General features: G+C 43.9%; 1 protein-coding gene across 2 annotated transcripts; it reads left to right on the forward strand.

Annotated features, from left to right (window-relative positions):
• Positions 1-244: 244 nt before the first annotated feature.
• LOC115108236 (scaffold attachment factor B2-like) lies at positions 245-11919 on the forward strand. Of its 2 annotated transcripts, none has more exons than XM_029632345.2 (18): positions 245-533; positions 1141-1231; positions 1383-1447; positions 1543-1770; positions 2026-2071; positions 2855-3260; positions 3611-3657; positions 3800-3909; positions 4057-4206; positions 7561-7646; positions 7749-7881; positions 7990-8132; positions 8293-8613; positions 8817-8969; positions 9226-9268; positions 10838-10920; positions 11028-11120; positions 11246-11919. In XM_029632345.2, the coding sequence occupies exons 1-18, from the start codon at positions 369-371 to the stop codon at positions 11352-11354; spliced, it is 2472 nt and encodes an 823-aa protein (XP_029488205.1). In that variant the 5' UTR covers positions 245-368; the 3' UTR covers positions 11355-11919. The 2 variants fall into 2 exon arrangements, with proteins under 2 accessions (XP_029488205.1, XP_029488206.1); XM_029632346.2 differs by having other exon boundaries at positions 247-533; positions 8832-8969.
• The last annotated feature ends 495 nt before the right edge of the window (positions 11920-12414 follow it).

Consider the following 12414-nt stretch of genomic DNA (forward strand, 5'->3'; position numbering starts at 1 on the left):
AAAATTAACACGAATCCACGAATACAACATATATATATATTGTGTGGATTCGTGTATATTTTCGCTTCCCCGTATTGAATGTACTTTTCTCGTATATTTTTTGCACCCCCGTTCAGTTGGTGGCAACAATACACCACCATCTTCTGCGTGTAGCAGAACGTAAAACTCAAAGAAGAAGAACAAGCGCACGTTTAGGCGTTCACAATTATAAGAACACTGCCCCTTTTCACAAACTGTTTTCAGATGACATATGCGCAGTGGAGTTCCCTGTTCATAGTGCGCCATTTTGTGACAGTGGGCCGCTTGTTTCGTGCAAGAGATTAGTTAACCTGTGCTTGCAAACAAAATAACGTTTTCTCAGTGTAATCATGGCTGAAAACTTTTCGACGGGGGAAGCAGGGGCCGTTGAGATTCCTGAGGGAGCAATTCGTAAATTGTCGGAGCTGAGAGTCATTGACCTGAAAGCAGAATTAAAAAAACGAAATCTGGACGCCACTGGCATCAAGAGTACGCTGACAGAGAGGCTGAAAAAGGTAACATTAGCCAAGCTAACTAGTAGCTATGCTTATGCATCATGATACTTTACAAATTAACTGGAACCAGTGTCACGTCATTAGTTAGTTGCATGATGTATATAACCATTAGTATTTGCTAGCTGACTAAGTTTTATATATCAAATAAAGGAAGCTAACGTCAGCTAGCCATGGCCTTACGTAGCCGAACGACAAGGCCTTTGTGAGCGGGCGTGATAGCCACATGGTGCCCTTTCCCAAACCTATCATCGGGCACCCCCGCTCCGTATTCCAGAACTAGCTAGTTTAACATTCATGATTCAACAAATTAAAGCCTTAGTGATTAGTTGACCATTTGAATCCGATGTGTTCGTACTACAATACATCGAATAGGTTTAATGCTTGTAGGCACTGGAGGAGAGGTTAAGGAAACACTGAAACAAGGCCTGCAAGCTGGCTTGTCAGACGTTTGTTAGTGATAATGTTCACCAACTAAGCACTATGTTGTAGCAACTAGCACTGTGTTGTAGCTGACCACAGCCGTGTGTTTGATAATAGTCGAGTTGGCTAAACTGAAACCAGATATAGCCAGGTAACTATAATAATTCCTTATGTAATTTCTCCACAGGCGATTGAAGAAGAGGGTGGAAACCCAGATGAGATGGTGGTTGTTCTCGATGCAACTCCTAAGGCGGCACTGGCTAAACGGACCTCCAAAGGTATGTTTAGGGAGTGAGCTGAAGGTCTTAATTAAGCAATATTGTCTTGGAGTAAATAGATTTTTAGGGACTTAAATATGAGTTTTTAACCCCACTTTTCTCCCCAGTTTTGTGATCTTTAATTGCGATCCTATTACGGTCTTGTCTGCAGGGAAAAGACCGGAGAACGATGAATCAGAGGACTGCACCATTGAGGAAGATTCGGGTGATGGCCAGGTGAGCATCTACCACCGTTTTTATCTAATGCAATCACTATGCACTCCCTGGATAACAATCTATTCATAAATTCACCTTCCATAATTCCATTCAAGGATGACAACATGCAGGACATGGACATCCTGGATATGAATGTGCTTGATGAGGCTGAGAATGACAACAGTATGCCGGCAGAGGAGGAGTATGACACAGATGAAGTCCTGAACTCTCCGTCGGATGAAGTCAACACCGAGATCCTGGCTGACGAAGAGGCCATGAATGAAGATGAACGCAATGGAATCTCTGGCTCTCTTGAGCTGATGCGTGAAGCCAAACCTGAAGAGGTGAGACAAACTCGCTTCTGTTGTGGCACAGTCATATCTAATGATTCCAATATTCTCACTTGTTTTTTTGTTAATTAGGAAGCACAGCCTGAATTAGCAGACATTTAAGAGAAGGAAGATCTAAAGAGTTAAAGTTAAAATAAAATGCAAGCACATTTCATAATTTGTGTTTAGTTATAAGGAAAACAGACTGTAAAACCCCATTTGTGCTGGGAGCCATGTTACACAAGATACATTTTCCTTTTATTCCATTAGGTTCAAGAGAAGGATCCGAAGCCCAAAGACTCAAAGGAAGAAATAGGTACTGTTGAAAAGGGGTTGGAAGTTGATATGAATGCACACTATCTTTTTGCAGTGTTAAATCCGGTATGCAAGTCGTTTTAGATTAACATTCTTGCCTGTGGTTGGTCGGGAAGAGACTGGAAATCCAAAGAAAATTGCTGACTGTGTGTTGATGCTTGTTAACTGGAATTGCTAAACACTGATATATGAATCTGTCTGTTTTGGGCACCCTCCTATTATTAAAACAGAACTGGTTAACAATCTGAAACACAAAGACAGTAATTAAAGGTTTAGTTGTTGCAGTTTTAGCACGCAGTGTTTTTAGCTTGCCACGCAAAGACCAAGAAGAGAAGACTGAGGCCCATTTGAAATCAACCATTCAAAAGCCTTTTTAGGACTGACTAATATTCTCACTGGAGATGAGACTAATGGACTTGTTATACAAACCAAAAGAATTCTGAATTCGCTGTCACTTACCAGATTATGGACACTCATGAAGTCAGCAATTGCATGAAGATGGACCTTCATGGAGCCTCTGCTGATCTTCTGGCTTTCTTCAGATCAGATCTTTTTCTGCCTAGGGATCAGGTGAACTGAAATGGTCGACTTGAATGAGGAGTTAGGCTGCTTGGTCAGTCTCTTTGGTTTTTCCAGTCTCTTGTTACGTGTGTATCTGTGTATACGTAGTTCAATGACAGCGGAGGGCCACGACCTTTTCCAGCCTTGCCAGTTCCACGTTAACCATTGATGTGTTTCAGAAGTAATTAAACTCTGTGCCATTCTATTCCTGTTAAATCCGTAGAAACTGATAAAGTAGCCGGGTCTTGTTTATCTGAGCCGCTAAATGAAGAGCGCCAGGAGCCACCGACAGAAGATCAAGCCACCATCGGGGACAAGGTCAATGTTGCCGAGGAAGACAATTTGGAGCCTGAACTGTCGACTAGCGACATGGACGTTGCTAAGCTAACTGCGAGTGAAATGAAAGACACTGGCGACAAACAAAATGTTCCCGACGAGGCAGATGACGCTGAAAGCGAGAGCGCTCAGGCTGTTAGCGTAAGCGAGCAGGGCGCGGGTGAAACCGAAAGCGCTGTTGATTCGGAAATGGTCTCTAAGGCTGAGGGTGAGGAGAAGACTGAAGAGAATGCTGCAGAATCAACGACAGTGAAAGAGTCCTCTTCTGTTGAGGGTGATGATCAGAAAAAGAGGTTTGTTGTTTTCTGTCTACTAGAACAATGGCTATCTCTGTTGCATTGGGTCCTTTTTTTAGCAAGTTTTGGTGCTCCTCGACGTAAAATGGTCTGCATTTGTGTCAAGTTATCATTTTGTCATTTCCCACCCCTACCTCACCTCTTTACCTTCATAAAGTAATGTATTGGGAGTTTCTTTGGCCATGTAAGGCTGCCTTGTAACATTGACACCCACTCAAATCACTGTAGTGTTGTATATGCTGGGGTAATTACTATGTGCACAGGGTAAGTATAATTCATCTGGATGAGCCCCCTCCCCCAGGTCTTCTCACTTCCAGATATTAATTGTGTGTTCTCTTTGTCTTTAGTTCTGATGAGGAAAAAGGTAGCAAGCCTGACTCAAAAGATGAAAAGGGTAAGAGTAAACATTGTTCATTCTGTAATTGTGATGTGTCCATTGTAGGAAATTGCAATAGACTTGCTCACCTGAATGAGGTGCTGAATCAGCTCTGATGAATGTCTATACATTTGTCTCATGATTGTCTGTGTTCTGAAAGGCCCTGCAGGTAGTGCTCCAGCTAGTAGTGGCAGAAACCTGTGGGTTAGTGGCCTCTCCTCCAACACCAGAGCAACTGATCTAAAGACTCTGTTCAGCAAGCACGGAAAGGTCAGTATCCTGAGGGGAAAATAAGCTCTTTTTTTGGTATATATGTTCATGCAAGATGTAGGTGTGAAATGGTACTGTACTTTTGGACCCCACACACCTTCCCTGCCCACGAATTAAGTGTTCTATCCTTCTCCGTCTCAACATCAGGTTGTTGGCGCTAAAGTGGTGACTAACGCCCGGAGCCCCGGGGCTCGCTGCTATGGTTTTGTCACCATGTGTTCCACAGAGGAGGCCACCAAGTGTATCAGCCACCTGAACAGGACCGAGCTCCATGGTAGAATGATCTCTGTGGAGAGGGTGAGGGTCATTATCTACCATCTATATCAGTGGCCACTGCTCTAAACCTGTAGTTTTGTCAAATGTATAGGATGCCTTCATTCAGAAAAGTGAGGATTGACCATGCCAACCTGCATGCATTTTGTATGCCATTTGAGGGCTTCTAGTTGGCACATTGTGGTGTTTCACTTAATAGGGATAGGCGTCCTGCTAGCGGGACACCTGGGAAAAATATCCGGTGACGTCAGAGGGCGCGCAATTCAAATAAATAATCGTAATATTAAACATTCATGAACATACAAGTATCTTATGTAATTTAAAAGCTTAAATTCTTAATCCAACTGTGCTGTCTTGATTTACAATAGGCTTTACAGTGAAAGTGTTGAATAGACTGACATCTAGTGGAAGCCATAGGAATTGCAATCTGGGAGCCAGAATTACATAGGACCCCATAGCTTTCCATTGTAAAAGCCTAGGACCTAAAAAAAAAACATTCTGGTTGGTGTTTCTTTGGCCTTTCGCCTGCCATATCAATTCTGTTATAGTCTCAGATATTGTTTTAGAAACTTTAGTGTTTTCTATCCAATGCTACCAATTATATGCATATCCTGGCTTCTGGGCCTGAGTAAAGTTTACTTTGGGCATGTCAGTCAGGTGGAAATTCAGGAACCTGGACCCTATCCCTAACAAGTTTTGACTGTCTAAAGTTGGAGCTGAGCCAATCAGACAATGATCTCTAGCTCTCCGCTCCGGCCTGCCCTGTAGTCTTAATAATACTAAACTCAGCAAAAAAAGAAATGTCCCTTTTTCAGGACCCTGTCTTTCAAAGATAATTCATGCAAATAACTTCACAGCTCTTCATTGTAAAGGGTTTAAACACTGTTTCCCATGCTTGTTCAATGAACCATAAACAATTAATCTTCATGCACCTGTGGAACGGTCGACACTAACCGCTTAGACGTAGGCAATTAAGGTCACAGTTATGAAAACTTAGGACACTAAAGAGCCCTTTCTACTGACTGATAAACACAAAGAATGATGCCCAGGGTCCCTGCTCATCTGCGTGACCGTGTCTTAGGCATACTGCAAGGAGGCATGAGGACTGCAGATATGGCCAGAGCAATAAATTGCAATGTCCATACTATGAGATGCCTAAAACAGCGCTACAGGGAGACAGGACGGACAGCTGATTGTCCTCGCAGTGGCAGACCATGTGTAACATCTGCAAAGGATCCGAACATCACACCTGCGGGACAGGTACAGGATGGCAACAACTGCCCGAGTTACTCCAGGAATGCTCAATCCCTCCATCAGTGCTCAGACTGTTCGCAATAGGCTGAGAGAGGCTGGACTGAGGGCTTGTAGGCCTGTAAGGCAGGTCCTCACCAGACACTACCGGCAACAACGTCGCTTATGGGCACAAACCCACCGTCGCTGGACCAGACAGGACTGGCAAAAAGTGCTCTTAACTGACGAGTAGCAATTTTGTCTCACCAGGGGTGATGGTCTGATTTGCGTTTATCGTTGAAGGAATGAGCGTTACACCGAGGCCTGTACTCTGGAGCGGGATCGATTTGGAGGTGGAGGGTCTGTCATGGTCTGGGGCGTTGTCTCACCATCAGACAGTGCGTACACGCAAGCTCAACTCTGCGTTACAGGGAAGACATCCTCCCTCATGTGGTACCCTTTCTGCAGGCTCATCCTGACTCTCCAGCATGACAATGCCACTAGCCATACTGCTCATTATGTGTGTGATTTCCTACAAGACAGGAATGTCAGTGTTCTGCCATGGCCAGCGAAGAGCCTGGTTGCAATCCCGTTGAGCACTTCTGGGACCTGTTGGATCAGAGGGAGGCTAGGGCCATTCCCCTGAAACCAGCTCATATAGGCTGTCTACAATGTTTTTAAAACCCTATTCAGACGGGACTTATATTATTAGAGAACGCTGGTTATGTATTTATAACCCCAGAATGTCCGTTACGCCAGAGGACGATTCGTACAGAATATTTTTTTTCTCCAATGCTCCCTATAATTATTTCTCTCAATAAATTGACAGTTATGACAGAAGCCTGGAAGTTTTTTTTCTAGGCTTGTCCAGGCGACAACAGGCTACACTGATAACTCAAGTTTCTTTAAACGATACCAAACAATCTTTGCTATAGTGTCGTCATAATATTTCAGTTGTGGAAGTGTGATCATTAGGATATTTTAGCAATCCACAGTAGTAGACGTCCTAAATGCCCCCCAGCCTAAACAACGTTGTTGTGGAAATTCCTACACAGGGACACTCAAAGTCAATCTTCAATGAATCATTGTTTGTCAGTGCACTGGAGAGGTTCTATCAAACTTGATGCACCATAGTGAATGTCTGTCAAGAGCTCTAAAGGGACAGTCCCGTTTAGTCTTCTTTTTATATATGATAGACAAGTGATATTTTTAGCTTATTCATAATTCATTCAACGTTTGCTTCATTCATGTGACCGACCAATGCTTCTGGGTTTGCTGCCAAATTGCAGACACTGAACGAATCCTCACTATCAGTCACTAGCATGAACACAGAAATTGGTTTATAGAAAGCATAACATAACATTTTCCATCACAGCTCACTTTTTATCAAATCAGTTAATTATTTTTTGCTCAAACCGCGAGCAACGCCTGTCAAACTCTTAACATTTCTCTCATAGCACAGGGATGCCGATTCGCAAAGGGCTAGTATTATCAGAGGAGGTTATTGTGGTTGGAAATGTTACTCTCCTGGCATGGAGAATTTACTGACATGGCAGATTCGGATGTGACTGAAATTGTACTTTTGTGCTTGTGCACATAATTACATTACCTGACCTCCCCCAGTAAAACTAATCCCATCTGAATAGGGCTTTTAAAAATAAAAAAAATTATTACCTTTATTTAACTAGGCAAGTCAGTTAAGAAGTTCTTATTTCCAATGACTGCCTAGGAACAGTGGGTTAACTGCCTTTTCAGGGGCAGAACGACAGATTTGTACCTTGTCAGCTCGGGGGTTTGAACTTGCAACCTTCCGGTTACTAGTTGGACTAACCACTAGGCTACCCTGCCGCCCCACAGAGCGTGAGCGTATCCGCCTGTTAAGAAAGTATACATTTAATTGTAAAAATGTGTACATACATTAATCATTTTCTAGTTAGCTACTGAAAAGCAGCCAATAACCAAGTACCCGTAAGTCTAGCATACCATTCCTGCTTCTGCCGCCAACATCATTAAGCAACACAAAAGTGCATTTGGTGTGGGATTTGCACGGGAGTTGGCGATGCTGCTGCCACCCTGAAGTGGTACTAAAAAATAAAAATCTTCATGGTTGGCAAGTCTGCCGTTTTTATAATCCGACCTCTGTTCCAGGCTAAGAACGAGCCTGCTGGCAAGAAGCCTGCTGACAAGAGCGACGCTAAGTCTGGCACCGACAGGAGACACTCCTCAGACTCCAAGTAAGCTCTGAGAACATGTCAATGTCATTACACATTAAGCTATGTACCTATTGTATGTCATCAGATACTAGATTCGTGTTTTTAACCATTTTCTCTATCCAGGTCCGATGCCAACAAGGATGAAATGGCTGAAGGTGAAGTCGGAAAAGATGGCAAACATAATGAGAGGACAGTGGTGATGGACAAGTCCAAGGGAGAGCCTGTCATCAGCGTGAAAGCCAAAAGCAAAGACCGGGTAAGCTACCGAAACGCCGAAATCTATGCTCCGTCTATTGAACTTTCACCTCAAACTTTTGTGGTAAAAATGGTTACGCAACATGAGCTTTTGTCTTGTTCAAAACAGAGCTCCAAGAGTCGCGACCGCAAGTCCCCAAGCAAAGAGAAGGACATCCTGTCGTTTGACCAGATCAAGGAGCAGCGTGAGCGGGAGAGACGGAGGCAGAGGGAGAGGGAGGTCAGGGAGGTGGACAGACGCAGGCCCTCTGGGTGAGGAGTTGCAATAGCTGCACGACATTTCACCTCAACGCTAAGAATGAAGTCAGCTTGTACACTGTTGGCTTGTTACAGCAGTTAGAATGCTTTGAAAAGAGACTGGTCATTCAAAATTATTCCACTAAATATCTCCTGTGCTTTCTGTTTGGCCCAGGGAGCGCGGCAGTGGCCCAGACCGTGGCAGCGTGGACAACCGCACAGAGCGTGAGCGTATCCGCCTGTTCCGGGAGAAGGAGGAGCGCGAGCGCCTCCTGCGGAAAAGAAACTGGCTGGAGGTGGAGAAGGAGCGGCTGAACTTTGACCGCATGGAGCGCGAGTTCCTGGAGCGCGAGCGTCAGCGTGTGGAGTACGAGCGCCGGCGTGAGCAGGAGAGGATCCAGCGGGAGAGGGATGAGCTCCGCAGGCAGCAGGAGCAGCTGCGCTTCGAGCAGGACCGCCGCCCCCTCAAGAGGCCCTACGCCGACTTGGACAACAGGTACACACTTCGTCCACGTCTGCCAACCTTTCCCTCCTCTCCACAGCGTCAGTACCCCTGTTTGAGTTACAAGGTCTCTTATCATAGACTAGATGGCTGGATATGGCCATATAACAACCTCGGCCTTACTCTAGATCTTCAGTGTGCATGATTGTCATCTAAAGACATGCATGGTTTGAAAAATATTTTATTGCGACTGACAGACCTGCTGCTTGTAGGAAAGACGACTGGCAGGAAAAGAGGCTGGCTATGGATGACCGCTATGGGGGGCGCTCAGACTTCGGTCGCCAGGAGCGCTACCAAGACATTGACCACAGGGACCGTGGTCGCTACCAGGACGATGCCGTCATTGACAGGTACAGAGTAGACTAAGGTTAATTTGCAGTGAGCTGACACCAGCTGTCATTACTGTTTATAACATCGTTTATATAGGTCTGATGATGGGAGGGCCTCAAATATTTTCTGCCTGTTTCTGCATCACTTGAATTGATGCTTATATTTATACTTACATAAAAAGCTGTTTAACTGATTGGTGGTGAATTTGGTTGTATGCCACACGTTTCGGTCAATAATCAATGTGTTTAGTAATGTTTAATGTAATCTTTCCTGTAGGAGGGACACTTCACGGGCTGTAGTTGCAGACAGGGATAGCACGGTAAGAGACATGGCCTCATGCAATCTACACACAGTGCCCCATACTGACCAAGCGAAAACAGGGTTTTAGTTTTTTTTTTTTGCAAATTTAATATTAAAAAAATATGTATATCGTGCTCGCTCTCTGCTATGAGACTTGAAATTAAGCTCAGGTGCATCCTGTTTCCATTGATCGTCCTTGATGTTTCTACAATTTGATTAGAGTCCACTTGTGGTAAATTCAAATGATTGAATGTGATTTGGAAAGGCAATCCTGTCTATATAAGGTCCCACATTTGACAGTGCATGTCAGAGCAAAAACCAAGTCGTGAGGTCGAAGGAATTGTCCGTAGCGCTCCGGGACAGGATTGTGTCGAGACACAGATCTGGGGAAGGGTACCAAATAATCTCTGCAGCACTCAAGGTCCCCAAGTGGCCTCCATCTTCCATTTAAGAACGTTTGGATCCGCGAAGACTCTTCCTAGAGCTGGCCGCCCAGCCAAACTGAGCAATCGGGGGAGAAGGTCCTTGGTCAGGGAGGTGACCAAGAATCTGATGGTCACTGACAGTGCTCTAGAGTTCCTCTATGGAAATGGGAGAATCTTCTGGCAGGACAACCATCTCTGCAGCACTCCACCAATCAGGCCTTGATGCTAGAATGGCCAGACAGAAGCCACTCCTCAGTAAAAGGCATATGACAGCCTGCTTGGAGTTTGCCATAAGGCACTTAAAGACTCTGACCATGAGGAACAAGATTCTCTGGTCTGATGAAACCAAGATTGAACTCTTGAATGCCAAGCGTCACTTCTGGAGGAAACCTGGCATCATACCTACGGTTAAGCGTGGTGGCAGCATCATACTGTGGGGATGTTTTTCAACGGCAGTGAATGGGAAACTAGTCAGGATCGAGGGAAAGATGAACGGAGCAAAGTACAGAGATCTTTGTTGAAAACGTATTCCAGAGCGCTCAGGACGTTTCACTTTCCAACAGGACAATGACCCTAAGCACACAGCCAAAACCACACAGGAGTGGCTTCGGGACCAGTTTCTGAATATCCTTGAGTGGGCCAGCAAGAGCCTGGACTTGAACTCTATCGACCATCTCTGGAGAGACATGAAAGTGGCTGTGTAGCAACGTTCCCCATACAACCTGACAACACTTGATAGGATCTGCAGAGAAGAATGGGAGAAACTCCCCAAATACAGGTGTCAAGCTTGTGGTATCATACTCAAGGCTGTAATCGCTGCCAAAGGTGCTTCAACAAAGTACTGAATAAATGGTCTGAATACTTAGGTAAATGTTATATTTCTGTTTTATTTTTAATCAATTAGCAAAATGTCTAAACTGGTTTTTGCTTTGTCATTATGGGGTATTGTGACGATTTGTCTCTCCTCAATTTAATCAATTTTAGAATAAGGCTGTAATATAACAATGTGGATCAAGTCAAGGTCTGAATATTTTCCCAAAGGCACTGTATGCTATTAGGCACCAATATGAGTTGTTGATCATGTCGTACCACTGTTTTACAGCATTTGGTGCCTTTTTAAAAATGTGATGCGATTTTGTTTTTAATTGTGCTTCCCTCACCAGCACTTCTCGGACCGTACCGAGAGGCACGGGAGGGACACCTGGACCGCAGCAGGAAGTTATGACAAGCGTACTATTAATCCAAGGTTAGTTTGATTTTTAGATGGTTTTGTCAATTTTAATTTGCCTCTCACCAGATGGATGCCAAGGTGTGCTTTGAGCTGCTCATCACTGTCTGTCTGATTTCTTTCAGGGAGGGCCGTGACTGGGACAGAACCTGGCAAACCGGTCGAGACGGAGGCATCCCAGGCCAAAGTCACATGGGTGCACGGGGAGGAATGGCGAGGTAAGCTCATATGTGTTTATGGCAATATTGATTTTGTTTTTGAGACATCCGGAAATGTGGGGCCAGTAAGTGCGAAATCCTTTAGCAATTCTGGTCCTTATGTTGTCTTGTTTTCTGACCCCCAGTCGTGGAGGAGGCTACATGACAACCGGGACCTCCCAGTCCCTCTCTGGAGCTCTGAATCGTCAGAATCAGATGATGCAGGGTGGCGGGGCCTTCGGTCGCCGCTACTGAGGTCTGAACACCCTTGTTCCCAGTCACATGTTTAGATGTATTGTGAAACTGTCTGCAGCATGTATATTGCTCACAAAAGCTTTGTGAATTCGATGTTGCTTTTATAGACCCTTTGACTTTTCTTCCTCCTTTTAAAATTTAAGATTGCAATTGAATTTAACTGAACATCTGAGTTTTAAATGTCTGATCAGATCATTCATAGTTTTTTCACTCGGAATTACCTTTTTTTTTTCAAATAGATAAATTCTGTTCAATTTGTGTGTTTTGTATGTGGTTGAATCTTGGTAAGAAATGCTCAGGAATGCGTCTGCTTAAACTTGGTTGCGGAAAAGTATGAACACAATGGTTATGATTGCATTTCAGGCTTAATTTCAATTACTGTCAAATGTGGCATTGTCTTAGTGGTAATGTACAAATCTTTTAAGAATTTGAATTGGATAGTAGTAAACGATTAACTGTGTTTGATTCAACTGCAGTTGTACAATACCACCACTGGATGGCACCAGATGGCTATTTTCTGTGAGATGAAAATGCTGCCTAATAAAGTTTTCTTTTTGCAGGCCAAGGGTAAACATTTTGATTTACTTTCTCATCATGATTGTTTTTAAGAGTAATATTTGATTGCAAAACATTACTAACAAAGGTTTGGTTCGTGGTAGATGACTCTCCACAAATCAAAAAGAATTAGACCTAAGAGCTCTGGGCTCTTCATGCAACCAGAACAATTATAAGTGCATTAATCATCTTGCCCTAGTGAAATGTGTTATGTGGGTATTTTCACCTACATACTTGTAGGCTACATGTTTGGAGTGTTACACTATACATTTTTTTGTGACCATCTTTTCATAATGAGCTTAAGAGTGTTAGTTTTGCATGATTGTTGTCTATCTACTCCATAGGGCCTAGGCCACACTGATGTAAACAGTTGTTTGAAATTGACATTTTGTTTAATCTACTTGATTTTATCCTAACCTGCCAGCAGTTTTCCCCTCTAGCAGCCTGCCATAATCTTTGGTGTCTATCTTGCCCAGCTCAGAGATTAAAGATGAATCTTTGGTCC

Source organism: Oncorhynchus nerka, linkage group LG24 (genome assembly GCF_034236695.1).
Source record: "Oncorhynchus nerka isolate Pitt River linkage group LG24, Oner_Uvic_2.0, whole genome shotgun sequence".
Classification (NCBI taxonomy): Eukaryota; Metazoa; Chordata; class Actinopteri; order Salmoniformes; family Salmonidae; genus Oncorhynchus; species Oncorhynchus nerka.